This window comes from Sus scrofa, chromosome 13, assembly GCF_000003025.6.
Source record: "Sus scrofa isolate TJ Tabasco breed Duroc chromosome 13, Sscrofa11.1, whole genome shotgun sequence".
Lineage (NCBI taxonomy): Eukaryota > Metazoa > Chordata > Mammalia > Artiodactyla > Suidae > Sus > Sus scrofa.
In genome coordinates, this window is record NC_010455.5 from 52,431,558 (window position 1) to 52,453,481 (window position 21,924).

Genomic DNA, 21,924 nt, shown 5'->3' on the forward strand with positions numbered 1-21,924 from the left:
ATATAGAACCTTTTAGCCTGAAACTGAGCGCAGTGCATCTAAACAAGGAGAGTTTTCTATGTCACAGGAAATCTGTGCAGGCTCCACAATGGCCGACGCGATTACAACAAATACCTTAAGTGCATCAGTTGGCATTTTTCAGTGTATGGCCTCCTGCTCTGCCTATGGATAAAGATGTAATTCAATCTCTCTGCAGTAAATGGACAGCATCAACCTTAGGACCCCAAAAGCAAATAAGCAAAAGACAGAAGCCTAGAACCTTTTCTTTAAAAGCTAAGTCTAATTTTTTTTTTAATTACAAAGACATCTCAAAAGATTATAAAGCAAGAGCTAAGAACGTCCTCTACACACTGCCTATGGATATCTATCCTCACTGGAAACAAAAGAAGTCACACGTGGTCCAACAGCTCTGAACTGATTCTCACCGTCTGCCACTAATCTTTAAACTCTTCTAAACCAGTAAGTTAAATGCATCTTTTAGTTCTTCTGTGTCTTCCACAGAAACTCCAAACTGATTTTAAAAGGACAGCTTCAAGTTTTGGCTAAAACATAAATAACCTCATCTCTGGAAACCTCTCATGGCTTTTATGTTTGAGCATGATCCGCACACATAAACACACACACACAAATATACAGATTACATTTTCTGTGATTACTAAGCTCTAGATGGATAAAAGGTTGCTGGTATAGAGATACACATCTAATTAAATCACTGGGTTTTTTAATGTTCAATTTTTCGAGAGATATATGAAGTTATATGTGGAACTGCTGAAGAGAAAAATATAATTAAAAATCTTTCACTGAGTCACTTTTATTAAAAAACAAAATAATTTGTTTTTCCTGATGGAAATGACATTTACTCTCACACGTTACTTGTAAGGTTTCTTTTCTTCTATGTGTAGACACTGTGCATATGAAATATGTACAGAAAACAGCTAAAAAATAAACTGGAAAAAAATTTATATATATTTTCTACTTTGGAAAAACAATGAACAATGGCATTAATGCTTCTGGGTGCTAATGCTTCTGGGTGCTGAGTATAATAACACGGACCAACAGCTTCATTTTCTCAGAGCTGCCTGCTCACATGATGTATTTTGGATCGCCGAAACAACCTCAGCTTCAAGTAACATTCAAGTGAAAACTCAGGACAATTAAAAAATAGGAAGGCTTAATTTTCAAACAGGAGTATGGAAATTAAGTCAACACTACGATATATCCCGAGATTAAGAGAAAGCGGCTGTGTCTGTCTGTGTGTGTATATATACGACCCTGTCCATTGCTCGCACCATCCTTCAAACCTTCACTGATGGTTCACTATTAAAAACGGCCAAGTGCTTTGGGGACACAATAATGAAAAAGATGCTCCTGCCCTGCCTTCTAGGAGGGAAGTTCAGTAAGTTCTACTTTTTCTCAAATGTGAGAACAAGGGCCACAGAAGACACCTTAGAAGGAATTCAAAGCCCAGAAATCAGCTTGTGTGGAGTGAGTCCTTGGCATGAAGAGGAAGCCTGGAAGGCTGGAAATCCAATCCACCCAGTGGGAAACCAGACCTGCCTGGGTTCCTCAGCTTAGGTTCTAGCTACATAAGTGCTAATTCCATGTTGAAAAGGTGACAATAATCAGATGCTTCACTCCCACACCATATTCAGCCCATTCTTACGTCATTATATGCACTCAAGTCACATGGATCCAATTAGGGGTCACTGAGATATGGTGAGGCCACCCACTCCTCCACGTTAAAGACAGCTTCAGACACCTCAGATGCTGGTTCCTACCTTTCCCTTTTGGGAGTGTGGGCAGAGAGCTGTCCGTTGGTAGAGGCATGTGGGTTCATTATTAAGGAGGTCTTGGAAGGTGCAGAGGAAGAGACACATGTCGTGGTCAGGTCCAAACTGCTGTGATTGTTGCCTGTGGTTTCTTCTGTCGTATGAGCACTTGTCACTTCTTTCCAGAGCTGCTGCAGTTCTGTTGGAATCATGCCTGAAACAAACAAATTGGATAATTAAATCAATTAACAGCTAATTCTGTCCTCTTCAAACAGTAATTAAATCAAAGAGTCAGTAAACAAAGCCTAGTGTTGGGTGGTGGGGGGAGGATTTGGATCTAGGTTTTTTTTCCCCCCCTCTCAACTAAGGCAAATACAGTAATAACAAATGTGTCCTCTCCCTGAAGTGCCCTCAACACACATAAAAGACACCCATGAACAGGATGCAAAACCCAGCTACCTTGCAAAGATACTATGCCTCCATCCAAACTGTTGTTTCTAGCTCTTGGGGTGGGGGTGGGGGGAGTAGATAGATGTTATTGTATTTTTAGACACAAAGAAGGACTCAAAATAAATTTGCTCAACCTCACTATTATGACAACACGAACCATAAAATGAATAATTTTTGTGCTTAAGTCTTAAATGATGACAAATAGCTTTGTTATTAAATATAGTTTTTATTAATCACTTTTAGACATAAATTATGAATTCATATCGTCTTCCTGAAATGCTTTTCAACTTTTAACAGTCAAATTGATTATACTATGATTATTTCATTAACACACCTATCTTCCTCATTAATTTTGGTTTCTAGTACCACATGCTTAATTGATGGATGTGTCTACTGAAAAACTGTATAACTTTTTATACAAGTAACACTATTATTACTGTCATTTCTTAGATCCATGCTAATGAACCATCGCAGAATGAAATGAAAATGTGAAAGAAACTTGGAGCAGTAAAGTTCTCTTGTTTTTTAAGGAGGTCCGAATGGACATGGGTCTGAAGGAGTAACTGTCAACCTGTTTTCTCCCCCTCCCCAAGAACAGATACAATCAGTATGTCAATCTCTCGACTGCAGGCCTGTAGCCTTTATTCTGGCGGCGTGCCTCTACAGCCCAGGATTTCCAAATCCCTCCTCAAGGCATATTCTAGTGCATACACGCACAGAAGAAAAATATTCTGAACAGCAACTAGCAACGACTACCACTACCTTGGAGGACAACCTGGAAGAAATCACAAGCCCTGGACATCACAAGGCAAGGCTGCATCCAAACTGGACGTCTGGATCTCTGTTCGTGGTTTCCATCACTGCCACGGAGCTATCCTAGAAAGCCTGCCATTTTCTGACTCTACCGCAGTAACCGAAACAGGCATGTTTCCTCCCAAACTGAAGGTATTGAATTTAAAAAAGAAGGCTGTGTGCATTATATTCATTTGAAACACATAATAAAAAATGCCAAGGTCTAAATTTAATTTATTTTTGTCATTTAGAACACAATGGATAGATAATCATCTCAACGTGATCAGCCAAACATCTTTACTTTGCTAAACTGTTAAAGATTTTAATTATGCTAGCATTGGAGAGCACTGGTCTAATGAGGCGACGGACTCCAGAGAATCCGAGTGGTTAAGAACTGTGAAATGAGTCTGATAGGATTTTTTTATATTCACCGTGGATCGTTTGCATATCAAAGAGGAGTAAATTATTGCACAGCAGACCAATAACCTTCCCCGCCTTTCTGAGAAGAGCGTTAACAAAAACAGTTGGTCTCTCCTAACGTTCTCCACGAAAATGTTCAAATGCTCAAGTCTCTGCAATTAATACATACGTATATATGTGTGTGTGTGTGTGTGTGTGTGTGTGTGTGTGTGTGTGTGTGTGTGTGTGTGTGTGTGTGTGTGTATAGATGATAGGGGCGGCCTCAAATGATACATTAAGTGGTCAGATATTCCTCGAATGCCTCAACAGCCACGTCAGTTTTCTCTTTCCTTCATAAAAATCAAATGCCAATTATGTGTTGATGGATTTTGTCCCAAATGAGCATTTAGTTATTAGGCATCTTCAATTATGACTTGTCCCCTGAAAATTAAACCTCGGAGGCAAATTAAACAAAGGGAAAGGTCACGACACAATCCCGTGTCCAGTTCTGCTGCATCTGGGCTGTTATTTTCCCACCCGTTGCAAAGTGACATGTGGGATGTTTTTGGAGCTAAGAGGCTGCCACTGATGCCTGCACACCAACAATTACCTGCGAAGATGGCTGCCCCTCCGACCACTGTTTATTCAATTGAAACAATAGTGAAGAGGCTTGTCTGTGGATGATAGCACAGCAATATAAAGCCACACACAAGTCAACAACTAGTTTTATTTTCTGCCCAGTAAACACACATGAAAAGAACAAGCCGCCTGTTTTTCAACTCCAGCTAATTGATTTCTGGGTCAGCTGCATGGGAGGTGGGAAGAAGGAAGAACACTCCACAGCCACAGTTTCTGACGACTGTATTAACATCGTCCCTCCAAGAGAAAAAGAACTTTGAAGCTGTTTCAAAAGTCAGCTGTTAATCCAGCAAATAAAGACAAAGAGAAATGCCCTGTTAAACTTGTTACACCAACGGAGCACATGAATGTTACTCGCCTCTCCTTCGAGTCCAGTGGGCTAGCAAATCAGCTTCATCATCCACAGGGAGAAACGGTAAATAAAATAGTAACTCACTGACTGACAAGGAGGCATCCTTCTGGGTCAAATTTCAATGTGATAATTGCGTTTAAGAACATTCTCGTCAGACTTACAGAAAGGCAGTCAAATCGGTCTCCTCCGTCAATGTTACACCTTGTTAGCGATGTTAACCTATTAGTTCAATGAATACTACCTACCCAAGGATGCTGTTGACAACCAAGATCTCATGATAGAATTAAGATGGATAAAAGGTAAGCTAGTCACTCATCAGACTAAATGGACATAAAAATTTCCAGAGAGCATGCACTTCTTACAAAATGGTACATAAGAATAACAGGACCAAGTAAAACAAATCCATTAACAGGTACATAAGCAGGTATGTCATTTTCTCCTAGCTGTAGTTTACACTTTAGAAAATTAATAAGTCAGAATGATATTGTATTTCTATATGGAAGTACAGGTGCCGAGGAAGATGAGATGATTAAAGAGATCAGGGGAAAAGCAGACATGCTCATTATATAAAACAGAAAGAAGATCCTATAATAGCCCTAAAATTTTTTTTAAAGTCCTTCCGTTTCATAACATTTAGGGAGAAAAAAATACGAGCCTTCAAAATATTATTCTCAGTCTCTTCCTATATTTTGGTATTTACATGCATGTTTAAGGTAACTTAGCCAAGACCATGCAGCTGTGTAAAAGAATTATGATGATTATATCCTAAAGTGGGCATCACTAGCATTTTTTAAACACATATACCCTGTGCCTGACTACATTTCTCTTTCCAGGACAACTGGCCTCTTCATTATAAAAGAAAATGCAGACACAGGTTTAAAAAATGTATGTTGCAGGGACAGTTGATAGATTACCGTTCAGAGAACTCAATTTTACAACCCCAGGTATCACTGGCTCCAAGACAAACAGAGTTGATCAACCTTTTTTGTCCTTGTGCATCCATACCCAGGTGACCATGTTCAAGCAAGCAGAAAGTTGATTTAAACCTCATAATGACATCAGTTTTAAGCCATCATCTCTCTGATAAAAAAAAATCATGTTGTAGTCCAACAGGAATGAATTTTCTAGCCACTCTGGGCGAGGTACCGAGGGGAGAACAAAACCAACCTCTGATTCCAACAAAGATGGCAATGACCCTCGTGGTTCACTTCACTGGAAGAAATGGACTCCAGAAATATTTACATTTGCATTTATGCATCTTGGGCACACATAAAGGGACCCCCTTAGACTGTAAATATGTGCCTCCTTAATGTGGTTGGGGCTAAGAGTTAGAGCAGACGGCTAAGCATATCAATCAATGCCATGACTGGTGAATTACCTACCGGTGTCTCTGATATGTTACTGCAGAGATTACACTTCATGCATCACCACATTCATTTCTTTCACATTACACATGAGCTTGTCTTGTCACTGCCCAATTGCCCTCTTTTGGGCAGCTTAACTGATGTACTATAACAATGAACCTTAGTGAGCAAACTTAATAGTACAGGAGCGGTGGGAAAAGATGAGAGAGGTGGAAGCTGAGTCCAGTGGGTGTGTCACAACGTTGCTCACAATAAACACAAAGGTGTAATTAATGCATGGTATAACATTTTGCAAACATGAAAATGCATTAGCCCATGTGTCCTTTTTTTTTTCCTCCTCGGCCTTGCTCAATTACCAAATCTTCTCTTTTGACAGCAATGGAGATGCTGATTACATGTCACATGGGTGAGCACTAAATGGTAGAAGTGGGAGGAAGGGCAAGAGGGAAATTCAAGGAGGAAAAAGCCTGGGTCTCAACATTAAAATATAAACAAACAAACAAAACACACCAAAACCCAGGAGGGCAAAAGTTGAGTGGGGTTGACTCAAGAGTCAAGATTCAATGCAGACGTGTCTCTCTGGCTCCACTTGACACTGTAGGGTACTGAACACTTGGCTATACTGTAAGCACCTGGACGGAAGAAAGAGCTTCCACATTCTGAACCTGTTTCATGAGGCAACTGAATCCAAGACAGCAAAGGCGTTAGCTACTAGCCTTAAGGCGCATGTATATATATACATCCAAGACTCCTTAGGGGCCTCTAGGAGGCAAATGAAGTCTACCATACCACATATAAGGTGGGGGTACTATATTTCAAAACACGGCATGGCTCTTTCTACTTTCCTTCCTTCCCTTTCTCTCTTGCTGGTCTGACCAATCCATTTGTGGATCACATTATGCATGTGAAAATCAGAGGAGCCTAAAACAAGAGGATGTCTTAAAAACAGCTAAAGGAGTCATTTTTTTCCTGATGTCCAACACCCACTGGAAGACTTGGCTTTTCAAAAGAAAAAATAGTTTTTTCTCTTAGGGCAGCACCCTCGGCACATGTAAGTTTCCAGTCTAGGGGTTGAATCGGAGCCGCAGCTGCCAGCCTATTCCACAGCTACAGCAACACCAGATCCGAGTCGAGTCTGCGACCTACACCACAGCTCACCGCAACACCAGATCCTTAACCCACCAAGTGAGGCCAGGGATGGAACCTGCAGCCTCACGGATACTAGTCAGGTTCTTAACCTGCTAAGCCACAACAGGAACTCCCTCAAAATAAAAATTTAAATGCATGAATTTTTGTTCCTTTTCAAGGAACTCCAGCTTTTGAAAAAGAGCTGGAGATGGAGAGACTCCCTGTTCTGCTGGGTGTAGAACTAACCTGCCCTCAAACCAACAGTCAAGATGAATGCCAAAAAGAAAGAAAAGAGAAGAGCCAACAAAAAACAACTTTGGCTTTTGTCGCAGGAAGAGATTAATCTTAATTGTTTACAGAGAAATAAACCTGAATTTCTCCTTAGATATTAAAAAGTGGCATTTCTAACGCATTACTGAGATTTAAAACAGAACAAGTCACAGGATGTATAACCCATCTTCAAATGACTAAGGAAAGCCTTCAAGAAAATGCATTTGCGATTTCAAACTGAAAACGCGAGATCTGATTCATATGCTCCCTAAGTCAGAGTGGTGCAGTCTTCTCTTTCTCCAAGAACGTGCAACATTTTGATCCTGCTAAGCCTCTAGACCACCCCACATCTTCATTTTGGCATCGGCAAGCACTTCGGCTTCTATAAAGGTCCATCGCCATTACCTTATCCAGTTCTTCCTTTAAGTTTAAAACATGCCTGTTTTGAACGGACAATCTCCATAATGATGAGCTTGAAGGAGACACTCCCCCACCCCCAGCCACCCCCACCTCTGCCCCAGAGTCTCAAGAGGGTGGCGCCTTCTGTCTAATCAAGGCTTACCTTGAGCGAGGGGTTGGAGGGGAAGGGCAGGCTGCCCCGGCTGAATTGTTAGAAGGCCTTGGCGCTGCAAAGACAGGAGGTGCTGCTGCTGTAACTGCTGCATCTGTAAAAGCTGCTGCTGAAAAGCCAACTGCTGGGTAGCCACCTGCTGTTGCTGGAAGAAATCAGGAAGAAAAAAAAAATGAGATGGCCACTGCCCGAGGAAGGTTAAAGGCATGGACGTTTCTAAACACATCGTCATTGTCCAGGAGCAAGAAGGGTCACTGGGGTTTCCTGGGGGGCTTGGCATCAAGGCTGGCTTAAAAGGGACAGAACACATCAGCCCTGTCGGCAAGCGAGGGAGTGTGGGTGTGTGTGGGGGGGACTTTCTGCTGCCTGCTCCCATGGAAAAATAATTCGTCAATCAAGTCAGCTTGCCCTCCAGTGTGAAGGGCCTGAGTTTCTATAGTCAAGATATGAACTTCTAGACTTGGACATTTTTAATTATTCACCCACGGAGGCAGGCTGTACCACTCCAGGTCTGGAGGGATTTGAACCCTGAACCTTGGAGGTGTCAAAGAACAAGTTGCCTCCGTCCTGCCTGCCCATGGAAAAGCTTTTAACTACTCTGTTTATCACTTCTGACATAAATAAATGAGAAAAAATCAGACCTTTGAAGAAGAAAAACTTCATCTAATATTGTTAATTAGCCATGACAAACGATGAAATAACATTGTAAATCTTTCATAGAAACAGCCACTAGATTTTAATTACACACATTCATAATTTAGCAAACAACATCGCACTCGACTGTGAGTGTTTAATATGAAGGACACTTTTAGCTGGAGATGCCTTTGCTTGGCTTGAGTTTCAGAAACCCTGAGGTCTGCTTGCTGGTCCTGCTTCCCCACCCCCTTTGTTCTTGAAAAGAGGGGCTTTAGGAGAAGATAAAATATCCTTCTGTTGATTGGACAATGACAGGGGAAAACTTTTGTTGTGTAAAACATCAATACATCATTCCTGTGTTTAGCAGGCCTTGCTCCAGCCAAAAAAATTAATGTAGATTTCCTCAGTAATTATCTGAGTGATAGAAAGATAATACAGTGCAGTATTACAATAAATAGAAGGAAATTATCTAATATCCTTAATCTGCTAGGAATCAAATCGAGGTGGAGGTCTTAGCCACATTATGGCTAACAATTATGAAAGGAAAATTAACCCTTCTTGGGAAGGGAGTTCTGGAGCCAGAAAAACAGAGAGAGAGAGAGAGAGACAGACAGAAAAGGTTCTTGACGAACAAGATCTGCTTTCCTAATTCTGAGTATTATTCAAAATATCAGAGACGTTCACAACCAAAAGGACCGCACAACTCTCAGAGCTTCTCATAACTACACTTTACAAACAACTGCATTCACTTAACCTAACACATGACCTTGATCTGATACATCCATAAAATGGTATATGTATCAAGACCTTCTGATGCACAGTTCAAAGGAGGAGAAAAATGGTGGTTTCCTTTTGGTCTCCATGTAGTTTATTTTATAGTAAAAACCATCATTCTCATATTAGCAACCAATTTCAGACTTACTACCATGCCACTGAGAAAGTTAATTGAGTTTCACTCCAAAAAACAAATTCTATACCACTAACAACAAAAATTTAAATAAATTTAAATGAAAAGCCAGTGTTTTCATTTTAAGAACAGCATGCATAAAATGATCCAATTGTTTTCACCCCTTCCCAAGTTATCACATTAATGTAAAACCCAATGATAGTTATATTCATGTCAAAATGATTTTTTCACTTCTTCAACCGATATTAATTCACGACATTTTATGAAGAAAAGGGTTGGGGGGAAGGAAGCAAAGAAAAAATAACATTGATACAATAAAAAGATCAGGGAATTAGCTCTTCTTGAAGTAGAAAATCATGGGGCGGGGGTGGGTGCTGGAGTTTGGGGAGGGTGTTTCCTGTCTTACTGTAAATGAAATGTTTAGAAATGTTGTATTTATATAAAATGACTTATGGCTGTTCTGTTGTCTCTGTGGCCATCCCTAGGAAAAGCTCCTGAGAGCTGTCCACGTTTGAAAAGCCAGGATATAAAAGTATACAAGGCCCATTGTCCAAAGAAAGAATTTAAAAGCAACGCTGGTTGCCAAACTGTGCTCCCCACCCAGTTACCAAACACAGGATACGAGCCCGTTTGTTTACTTCTCACAATTGAATGCGTACAAAAAAGGTCTCCGTGCAGTCCCCTGAACAGGTCAGTTGTCAGTGTTAAAATGCTAAAATGCCCTGATAAACCTTGCATTTCGGATCCCCTCCCTAGGGCTGCAGTCAAAGGTCTGTTTTCCTTTCTTTGGCTCCTCCCTACTGCCTAACATAAACTGTCATAACTGCCCAGGACAAACGGCCCCTTTTAAAACAATCAACCGAGGCTACCTCACCGGCACAGGATGGGATTTTTCGTGCAGCCTGACTTAAAATCAAGCCTGCCTTCTATATTTTCCACACCCGTCCTGTCAAATATTAATGAGCCGTCACTTAAACACTTGCTCTCGGGGGTGACAGAGCAGCCATCACCCAAGGAAGGTCTTGGGTTGAAACACCAACGTAGGGATACTAACTTTCTCAAGGAAACATCTCAAGGCAACTTCAAGGAAAAAGAGAGACTCAAGTACATTGTTCTGGACCAGGATCAAGCGTCTTACGGCAGAGGTGATCAAAAAAGGGAAAAAGGGTGGAAGCGGAGAGGGGCTGACAGTTTAAAATTATGAGCCACTAATGACTGGGGATTCAGTAAATTAACATACCTGTTCCATCTGTCAACATCCAGGTTCAAACCTTGTTAAAACCATAACCACTGGTCCACAGCATGTAAGTGCTACCATGTGAATCTATTTCACTGAAGCACAAAAGGCCCCCACCTGCATGGTAATGCCAGGCGCCTTCCTCCCCACCTTGGGAAAATAAGGCTCTCCTCTAACCATTGTTCAAGAGATCTCGGCCACATCCAGGGGCACCTCAAACACAGCAGTGGGGTCCAAGGAGACCACCCCTCAGGATGTGAAGGCAACATCACCTTTGCCTTCAAAACACTTGGCAAAGCCTGATCATCACAAACCCAGGGTCCCAGAGACACTAAAGGCTAAATGCTATTACAACATAACCACCTTCCCCTAGTTCAGACAAAGAGTATTTCCCTTTTCTCCTCCAGGCTCCCTTCCCAAATTCTGGCACCGCCATCATCCTTGAGCCTGAGACGCCCCCTTTCTGACAGCAGCAATTTGGGAGAGTTAACTTTTATCCTTCCTTCTGCTGGGTAACTTTCGCCTTCACATTTCTTTATCTGCCCTCTGAGCTCATCTGAACTTTCATGTTCTCCCAGCATGCAGACGTGCATTCCAAACTATGTCTAACAGACCAAATAAGAGGTTAATAAGAAGTGGCAACAGAAAGGAAAAACACAATCCCTGGTAACTGATAAGAATGACAGTGCGGCCCTTTTTTGTTTGTCTTCAAATATAGAGTTAAAGATCTTTAAAAAACTAAATTTTGATGCCTTTGAAAAGAAAGAAGCACAAAATAACAACAGGGGGTTATTGCCTGCGAGCCACAGGGGAGAAACTCCATAATTCTTATTCTCCCTTTTGAAGGCTGTTAGAAATCTGATTCAAAAAAGCAACAGCAGAAGGGGAAACCTCTTGAGGCTGTAACCATTTCCTGTGATCATGCATAATGTGCTTCAAAAGTGGGTTTTTACCAATTCTGTTGATCAATTGCACCTCCTTCATATCCCTTCTTTTTTCTGCTGTGTTTACATCTGATGTGACTCAGTGACAAGCACTGTCTGAGACTGTGAAACAGGCCTGTCATGTTGATTTATGGGCGCATCAAACCACAACTTGTCCAAACTGAAGCTCGCAGTTCATTAATTAGAGAGTTGTGACTTTGAAGTCAGCTTTCAGACTGTGGTTTTTAACATTTGGCTTAATTTATATGCTCTTGAATGTGGATCTCTAAGGAAAAAACTGAAATTCCCTTCTTGTCTTTGAACTTCTTTTGACCGCACAATAATCATTTCTTTGTCCAGAGTGATGCCTGCAATCCCAGAGTCATTAACGCGCATTGAACTGCCACTGATGAGTAAGCCCTACTGAATTAGAAAAACAGCCAGCAAAACAAAGCTGAGAGCCTTCTGCACAGTGATATCTCACAATTACATGCCTTCCCTCCCTGTGCCATTTCCATTTTAATTACTGTTAGTCCTTTAGATTTACATTTTAGACACTTTTTAATCTGTTCCCTTTTTTATTATAGCAGCACCCGGTAGCCCGCCACCGTACTTAAGGTTGTGTCAGCATTTTCAAGACAACACCTCCTCCCCTTCACCCCAAAAATGCCCCTACTTGGCAGGGGTTTCTCTCCAGGCAGCTCGACAGGACTCTAGGGTAAAACTTGGGAAATGTACCCAATTTGTGCAGAGGGAGGAGCCCGCAAAGTGGGCACGTCTGGGACATTCCCAGTGTGTGAAAGGAGGGCTTCCCGGCATCCTCGCTCCTGCGAGGGGCAGGGGTTGACAGTCAGTCACCTGGTTAGACTTCCCCTAAGCTATAGCAAGTGGCTGCCTGCTTTGGGCCAGCAAGAAACTGTTAAGCGGGCTTGGGCGCTGTTTATCAAACTATAAATTGTCATTCCAGGGAGAACACTCAAATGGAAAGAATTTCTAGTCCCTCGTGGAAACCCAAGGAGATAAGTTACATCGGATAACTGTGGAATGGGTAGGAAGATGTCACGATAACACGTGCAGGCAGAGAGACACTCAGACTGAGTTGCAGCCACAAGGAAGAGCATAGAAGCTGAGGCAGGAACCCTCCCTGGGGAGACTTCCCATTCATGGAGCAAACACTGTCACCCTAACTGGGTGGGGGGCATCTGCCGTCACTATGTGCACCTGCAAGACATAGGGTACATAGGCGCTCTTGCCAGGCACTGCTTCTTCTCGGGAAAACACAAATAATCCAAGCCTGCTTTGAGCCACTGTGATCTGTGCAGCTTGTGGGAAGAAGTTAAAGAGAGCCAGGAGCACTCTGAATCTTGCTCTAACTTTTTGGATCAGGGATTATTCTTTCAAAGGAAAAGGCCACGACCACACCCCAAGCTCTCCGAGCTGGGGAGGTGGGGGCGGAAATCAAGGGTGGTGGGTGCCCACGTGAAATTGTACTGAGAGCCCCTCACCTCCCCCAGGTGGACCCTGGCCCTCCGTGGTACCAGTGCGCAAAAGTGGCCCTTGAAGGTTCTGCCCAGGATTCCGGTGCTCACACGAGGTACACCTGCGGTGGTGCTATAAAATATGTGGCAGTCGGCAAATGGAACCCCAGAAAAATCTGAAAGCAAACAGGACAATAACTCTCGGGCTGATAGCTGAGAACCGATAGAGTCAGCTCAGTTGTGCAATCATTTAAAAGATGAATGACAGTTTAATAGCCACTAGATAGTCCTCTGGGATCTGCGGTTTGAAAGTAAAATATGTATTGTCGGTACCTCTTTAGGCTGTTTTCCAGCATGTTGTTGTTGTAAAAGTTGAAGCTGCAACTGTTCCTGTTGTTTTTTATAAAACTCTTGAAGCTGCTGCTACAAAGGAAAGAGAGGACCGTAAGTAACAGAGGGTAGCGCCAAGCCACTGTCCCTTTCGGTGCCATACACAAACTAGGATTTGAAAAATAGCATCCTTTTATCTGTAATGGCCTGACCTTTCGTTTGAATCTCGACAATAAATTTCAGCGCACACGGACTATTCTTGGCATTATTGTTTGAAAAGTAATCTCCAAAATGAACTGATGAAAAACATACCATTTTCTACATAAACTAATTAAAAGAAGGCAAGGGATGACCTTTGATTGTACAACAAAGCCAAAGCGGCCTTGCTGAGGGAGTCTGGTGAATCTCGACTGCAAATTGTATGCGTGCTTCTTCAGTCAGAGGGCTGGGTGGTGCTGGAGGGCGTTTGGTGTGGATGTCAACTGCGTGGCTAAGCTCCCTCTGCTTCCTGTCCCCACCACCTCCCATCCCTGTGGTCCTGAACCTCTTCTACTTGCTTCAGGGGTCCCTGAAATCAGACTCTGAGGTCCTGATGGCAGCTGGAGGTTCTTTTCGGCATCGGCACAGGTGATCACCTGTGCCGAGGTAAAATCGACTCTGCCCTTTAGAGTTCATCGACTCCCCAGTGTTTCTCAAAGTTTAAAAGAAAAACTCCTCTGTCAGCTTCCAGGAAGAATGGGGACTTCAAGAGCTGTCCCATTTAACCTGCTCCCAACGTGCTCCCTGTTTTGCTTTGACTCGCACCATTTAGAAGCCTCTGGGCTTACCAAATAAAAGAGTGCAAAGCCCCCTAAGCCCGAAAGATTTTATTTCTACCAAGTCCAATTACAGCCCTAATCTCAGACCACTGGGTACTCTTGAGGCCAAACCCTCACTGCTCTTTCAGTGATGCAGATGCAACTGATGGTCCAGGGAACCAGGTGTGTGCGGCCCCACCCACCATGCTCCCTTTCACTTGAATGGGCAAAGGAGCTGCTCATGTGTGAGGACTTCTGAATGGAGGGCTAGGGAGCAGGGGGTGCGGTGGGAGGAGAAAGGAACATTACCTGTTGAAGCATGAGGGCCTGCTGCTGCTGGAGGAGAACCTGGAGCTGCTGAGGGCTCAGCACTTGTTGCTGGAGGATCTGCTGCATTTGCTGGGGAGTGATAACTTGAGGTGTCATCATAGCCACTGACACGGGAACCTAGAATGTTAACGGAGGATAAATAGGAAGCCAGGAAATTGCAAGCCCCCAGCGCGCGGCCTTCCAGGTTCAGAGACAGACCGTCATCAGGTCTGATCAACTGCTTCAAGAAGTGACCGATTTCCCATGCAGACCACATCTATCCAGAGGGGTTGCCGCAACCAATGCTATTTCATCTACTAAGTAGTTTATTTGAGATAAAGAACAATTAAAGACAACCCTGCCGCCACTGGCAAGGGTTCCCGATAGTTTTGGAGGCAAAAGAGGTGTAAACACTACCTGGAGTGAGGTTAGCACGACCTCAGTTTCTTAATGAGTCTTTGAGTGAGATGTAAGAAGTTAATGCAAACTTGAACACTGTTTTAGGGAAGAAGGCAGAAGGGAAGCAGTATTTTCAAGGCTGGAGCTCACACGATCCATTTCCTCTGTGGACAGTGATTTTAAGCACCGTCAATGAATGCTGCAGCTTGTGGACAACTGAACCTTGGATGCACCTTCCGAACTTCAACACAGACCCGTCCTATGATGCCTTTTACCCTTCCTTATTCACCCAGCATACAGATGTCTCAATTCTTTCATATTATGTGCGATACCATTAAAAGCCGCTCTCCATGACATTTCAGTGACAAACAGCTACAGTGATGAACTTGATAGCATTTCATATTTGCAACTGTTAACACGTTTCTGCACGGGCATCTTTGCAAGGAACCTGCACACTGTATCTGAAAGGATGATGTCTTGTTCAGATAAAACACTGACATTAAAATGACAGGCTGTCTTGGCCAAGGTTACACAAATTGTATTCAAGCGGATACCTAATGACAATGCTATGAATTCTGCAAGCTTTCTAGAATGTAATTTAGCTATTCAAAATAATCACTGCACTTGTGTTTAATTTGCAGACTACATGAGAACCATTTTGTCAGTCCCCGTAATACAAGAAGACTATTTCATGAAAAATTACCCCCCCCAAATAAAAAGATAAGAAAAGGGGAAAAAAACACAATGAAAGAAAAGACAAAACCTGTATGTCTTCTAACAGTAATATTGAAGCATCTTACTTTTCCCTGGTTTCTAATCAAACATGTGACAGCAAGAAGCTAGAAGCAGTAAAGGATATACTTTGTTAAAAAGGATCTGCTGTCATCTCATGTATTACAATAAAAGGTAATAACATGTTTTGCACTTTGCCTGTGTGCCACTTAAAAAAAAAAAAAAATCCGGCAGACAATAGCTGATCAGAAGATAAAAGAATTAAAAAAATCTTTCAGGGGAGCAGTAAGCAAAAGGGAGAAATGCAGTATTAATTTTATGTAACATAATGTCTTAATATGCAGTTTATCTTGACTTTTTCACATGATTTGTCCTGTCATTTGCATAGCGAGCTCTCATTCCTAATTTCACAGTCATTATGCACTGATGTCCCGATTTCTCAGCATCACTAATTTTGATGAACTAAAAATGGTTCCTGAAGGTCAGATGCATGTACAGTGAACATCTTCCACTGTTGTTGTGGGCATGTTTGGGGGTGGGGGGGTGTTGATGTGCAAGTTTTGCATTGTTTGGAAAATACTAGCTTGGAGGTTTGAAAATTTTCATTAACCCAACTCTGGAAGGTCATCAACAAATTCTTTCTATTGCAGTGGCCTTTTAAGTGTGGATGTAGATACACTGTAATTTAAAACAGATGGGCATGTCTGAATATTTTTATATGCAAAAAGGGACAGATGTATATGAATGGATAAATGATCCTTTTAAAAAGAGACTTCGCAGCACCGAATAGCACCAATGATTAGAACAGTGAACTTGCATTTAATCTAGGACAAACACCAAGAAGACATTAGCAAAACATCTAGCTGTCTATAAATTAATTCCAATTAGTCAACTCTGTCTTCCAACAGAAGAAACTTAATTTTTTTTTTTTTTCAATATGTACTGGGTGCCAATCACTATCTTATGAGCTGCAAAGGCCAACATATCACAATAGAAGTTTACTTTTCCTTGAGAGTTGCATCATCATACGGGGAGGTTTGATTAAGCAAACAAAAGAACCATGTTTAAGCTTTCTTTTTTCCTCTGCGTTTCTTGGATGATGTACAATATAAATATTCTTGAGCCAAATTTCTGATGGTGATGAACAGGAAAACAGACAGGAACAGGGTGGTGTAAGATCTAAGCTGGTGATGAATGTGAAATTAACAGTGTTATAACAGAAACCATCAGAGAAACAATCTCTTAGTCATAATCTGCAAAAGAACTATGGAAAGCCTAGGCTGGAAAGGGGCACCAGAACACTTTTTGGGGTGATGAAAATGCCATCTACCTTGGTTGGGGTGGCGGTCAGAGAGATGGCTACAGCCGCCCAAATTCTTCCAACTGGATACTTAAAATGAGTGCAGTCTTAGCATATGTAAACTATGCTTCAATAAAACAGGTTTTAAAAGTTCAAAAAAGGATTTAACATACACAGAGAATTTTAAACCCTTATACACAGTCACGAGTTTCAAATCTCCTTTTCCCTAAGTTATTTATCCCATTTTTGTAGTCATGTTACAGAACAGTAAAATGATCTTGAGTCTCCCTTTCTTTTTCCCTTTGGCATCTTGATGGAGGTGCTGATGAGTAATCGAACGCTGAAAGCAGCAGGCACAGCCCAAGGAGGGAAAGGCACAAGAAGCTGAGTAATCCTCCAGCCTGTGACCGGTTTCTGAATAATCAGAAGTGGGCTATTAGATTCTGACGGCCTTAACTTTGCTACTATCTGAGACCACATTTTCACACCAGTTAGCTCGGAGCTTCCAAAGTGGGCTCGTGCTTCATTTATAAATGTCATAAAACTGAGATTTCCCCAAGTTGTTCTTCCCAAAGCGTCATGAAAATCAGTTAGGGTGAGCTTTAACCAACATATCCAAATGAACCAGAAACCATCGTGGAGTAGAAAAGGGGGGAAAAATCTGACCGTAGTGTGAGGCTTTAAATAGTTAAGAATTATAGCCTGCATAGCCACTGCTTTAGCTCTCAACGTCCAACTTTTTCATGTAGCTCGTCCCTACTAATACCAGGAATCAAAGGGCATGCAGTACCAGCGAGAGGCTATTATAGCCCACACTTTATTGCCCATTACTACTGAGGTCATTAGCGGCAAGAGTGATTGTACTGGTCTTAACCTATTGATCACTGTAACTACTATCATTTAATCCTGTGTTGAATGTCTGGAAAGCAGCTAAAGGCACACAAGAGAGAGTGCTTCAGCATTGAGAAATATGGCCAAAGCCTAGAAATTACACTTTGATTCATAAAATCTAGCCAGTGGTTTAAATCAATAGTATTTAAAACAGTCATGTGAGTTTTTAACTACAGCGCTCTAGTATTTATGAGCCCCTCATTCAGAGTATTCAGTTAAAACTAACCCCCCACCCCAATCTATGCCATCTCCCTTACCCTCCTTGAGATAAAAACACTAATTTCTGAGGTTTTTCTATGCTACAGAGCTCATGCCTTGACTGGGAGTTCATGCACAAATCCCGATTTCTTTCTCAAATGACAATTTAAATATAATGCCAAAAAAAATTATATCCCCGATACTGTAACTACCGTAACTGTTTGAGTATATAGAAATGAGTATGTTTTATGAGTTAACAATGAATCATAGAAGGCAATTTATGAAGAACTAGAATGATTCTGTCTAGCTGCCTTCAGGGATCAGAAATTCAAATTAAACTTCTGGCAGACATTTAAAGAATGCTAGCATACAAAACTGAATTTAAACACACACACACACAGTTAACACTCTTTCGCTGAGTTTCAAGAGGAAATCATGAATTAAAAAAAAAAAAAAAATCCCAAGCTACACTGCAGACTGACACCCACTGGGTGTGGCTCACCCCAGGTGCACATAAACCTGTGCACGAATGGCAGTCATTCAGCTGTGCTTGGGCTATGGGGACGCTGCTAGTGCAGACCTGCTGCTACCTCCAAACCAGCGACTGGGGAAATGTCCTTAGCACCAACAAGTGCTGTTAGAAGCCCATGCACCGCTGTGTAAACGCTGCTGCCTCGTACAGTTCTCTTTTACTTCCAAATGACTTGCTGTCATCTGAACGCCAGAAGCCTATTAAAATACATGCCTTATTTTTCTCCTCCATCCTCCACAGGGAGAGGCAAGAGAGAGGAAGGGAGAAAAAAATCTAAAAAGCAAACAAACAAATAAAAACACCCATAGAAACAATACTTATTTCTAATCTAGGAGACAATTGGAGGAATTGGGTGGGAGGGGAGATGACACAATATAAATACTGGAAATAACACGTTATCATTTTTTTTTTCTTTCTCTTTAGTTTACACTCACATTACCTACAAGTAAATACTGGCTATATAAATACACAAGGATTTTGTACACTGGCATCTTCTCATAATTGCTCTATGTACAAATAATACAAATGAAGAGATAACAAAATTTTAAATACGGTTTTATTTTCATTTATCTGGAATAAAAATTCAGAAACTATTTTTAACCTCTGGTTATTCACCTCATGTATGTCCTAAGAGACGTAAGTTGCTTCTAGAGCTCAGGCTGAGTTTGGATGATAGCTGACTAGGTCAGGCAGTGTTCTTTGGTTTGTCAAATAAGAGCAAAATGAATTAAATCAGAATGCTCCAAAGCATCCAAATCAAACCAAGGAAAATGACCCCACCAACCCCCCCTCACATAAACCAAAACTGTCAAATTTGATATGATCATATAGAAAGGTCAGCATGTATAAAAGAAAATAAACAGCAAACTATAAGACAACAGTTTCCCTAATTAATAACCCAATGGATACAACTGATATATTGGCAAACGAAAAAGTTAGGAAGCTTTTATCTATTCCCCATGGTATTTAGAAAGAAGAAGGAAAACACACACACACACAAACCCCCCCAAAGCCATAGATACCATGTGAGGTAGCTGTATCATAGAGAAAAAAATACATTTCTGACATAATATTTCAGTCTTCAAAAAATAAAAAAAAGCATGCTATTCATGTGGAAAGTATAATTCTGTTTCATTATAGAATTCTGCTTTTTGTATAACTCTTTTACACTTTGCTATTTTGCCACAATACTGTACAAAGCATTAAGGCAGGTAATGGTTATTATATTAATGCAAAATCATCTAAGTAGTCAGTCATTAGCATAACTGTTCTCTCAGTAACAATACAACCACCTATTAAAATTTTAGGGAAAAAAAAGACCTCTTTAAAATGCAATTAGCATTTCATTTTTTATCACTTTGTTTATTACATTCTATCAAAAAAGGCTATCTTTCTTTCAGGAAGAATTGTATGGCCAAGACTTGCCTGCCAATCAGGAGTTATTTCAGGTTATCAAGCCTAATAAGCAATCTCCAGCAAAGCTCTCTGAGCTCTTCTTTTGTCTCTAAATTGTAAAAAGTGGCATAAATTCGTATTTGTTTACAGCATGGGCATTAGTGGACCCTTCACTGCCCTCCTCTCACATTTCTCCAGGCCTACAAGGTTACCACTAAGTGCCACTGTAATTGTTTTAGCTCTAATAAATATCAGCTTCATTTGCATAAAAATGTAAAGTTTACATGAATTAAATCGCTTCTCCCATTAACGACTGTTAAATACAGGAAGCAATGGAGGCTACACATGAAAATAATCATCCAATAAGCACTGATCTTTTCAACCTAGCAACTATTATTACTATTATCATTATTATTCATCTTAAGAAAAATGCCCCTTCTTCCCTTCCCCCACACCTCATTCTCTTGGAGGGGGGAGAAAAAATTTAGTGCAGGGGGATCAAACCTGCTCTGAAGGTTTATATTAACAACAACAACAACAACAAAAATCATGTTTAAGTCCTGCAAAGAGGAGGGGAGAACTAAGGTAGGAAGGTACCTCAGAACAGATTCTATCCACATATCTTTAGCTCTGGACGAGAAAAGGAGGGGATCTTGGCTAAAGAAGCTCCCTGACATTGAAGCATTCATTATTCAAAAATCGAGGGCAACTATATCCATCCTATTGGAGACAGGGAAGAACAAGGAAAAATAACTTCTAGATACAGTTGTAGATCAGTGGATACTGTTAAATGGAGAAAAATTAAATGTTGATCTTTTGCTCATGGAACTTTTTTTTCCCTAAGACCAAGAATTAAATGGATAGCTCTTCAGGCTTTAACCAGTGCTTAATTGCAAATATTATTTAAAAATAATATTTACTAAAATGGGGGGGGGGGCTTGAGTTGGATTTTAACATTTAGGAAGACCAAAATTAGATCATTCCAAAGTTCTGAAGGCCTGACTTAGGTTGCATTCCCCCACTCCTTTTTTAAGGATTACAATTTATGTTTCTCAAATTATGCAGTTTCTCATGCCTATTTCCAACACCTTTACCTTATCCATCACAGTTAAGCTGAGGGGTGCAAATTAGATTCTAATGAGAAAACATCAGTTGCTTCTTTGACAATCTCACCATTCACTGATTTATTTCTAATGAAGACAAAGCCCAACCCAAAGCTCCCTAGATGATAAAGGACAAAATATGTTCAAAAACGCCTAGTCAAATCAAGGCAAAGGGGAAAGCCAGGAAGACCCATCCTGATGAAGTGGTGTGACAATTAGAATAATTGTACAAAAAGCCATCTTCAGGATAAAGTACAAGAAATTAAACTGCCACAACTGTAACAGGTTAGATGAAAAAAATCAAAATTTAATGTATTCTCCCCTGTGTCATCTTGTTTTGTCAAGACATCAAATAGAATTGGGAAGTACAAAATAACAAGCCCTTGAGAAATCACAGAAGCCGACCTTTTTGATGTTGTTGATTTACCTTGTTCTCAGTTATTTGAACAATGATGTTTCGGATTTAAGGGCAAGATAAAGCTTAAAAATTAAAACATGATGCCAGGGTAGCCACAAAAAGTGTACCCTAACATTTAGCCTGCAACTTCATTGATTAGTTGCTTTTTAACTGGATTTGAAAATAAGGCAGCATGCATGTATTCAGGATTTATTTCTCTCATTCTAAATTAATTTCTCTTCAAACAACTGCCACCCTGGAAGAAAGGCCCAGAGATTATTCCTACAACCCTCGAGTAGAGGCCCAGTTCAGGTCTTTCCAGACAAGTCAAGTTCCCACAATCTGCAGAGGATTGTTTAGCCAAGAGGTACCTGAGTTTTCTCTTTTTAAACACAAGTAAATAAAACTTAATGTAGGTTGCCATTTATGAAAAGGAAAAAGAAAGGAAAAAAAAAAAAGACTGCACACTTTGAAATGACTAAAACCAATGTCCAGAAATATCATGCTGTTTCCAAGAACAGAAACCTTTCACCAAACAAAAACAAATTTAGCTTAGGGACTTAAGACTATCCCCAAATCTAGCCATGCAGGTATACCCGAAGCTACATTACTTCTCTGCCTCAAAA

At 41.0% G+C, this 21,924-nt stretch overlaps 1 protein-coding gene across 14 annotated transcripts in view; it reads right to left on the bottom strand.

The window, feature by feature from the left end:
• Nucleotides 1-21,924, bottom strand: part of FOXP1 (forkhead box P1) — a 627,515-nt gene that overhangs the window by 84,714 nt on the left and 520,877 nt on the right. For 12 of the 14 annotated variants that reach the window (XM_021070851.1, XM_021070838.1, XM_021070841.1 and 9 more), the window contains 4 exons: nt 14,352-14,489; nt 13,249-13,338; nt 7,726-7,879; nt 1,779-1,983 (listed from right to left, as the gene is read on the bottom strand). In XM_021070851.1, the coding sequence (XP_020926510.1) occupies nt 1,779-1,983; nt 7,726-7,879; nt 13,249-13,338; nt 14,352-14,489 (587 nt within the window). The remainder of the gene's footprint in view (nt 1-1,778; nt 1,984-7,725; nt 7,880-13,248; nt 13,339-14,351; nt 14,490-21,924) is intronic. The other 2 variants (XM_021070850.1, XM_021070840.1) reach the window with 1 other exon arrangement.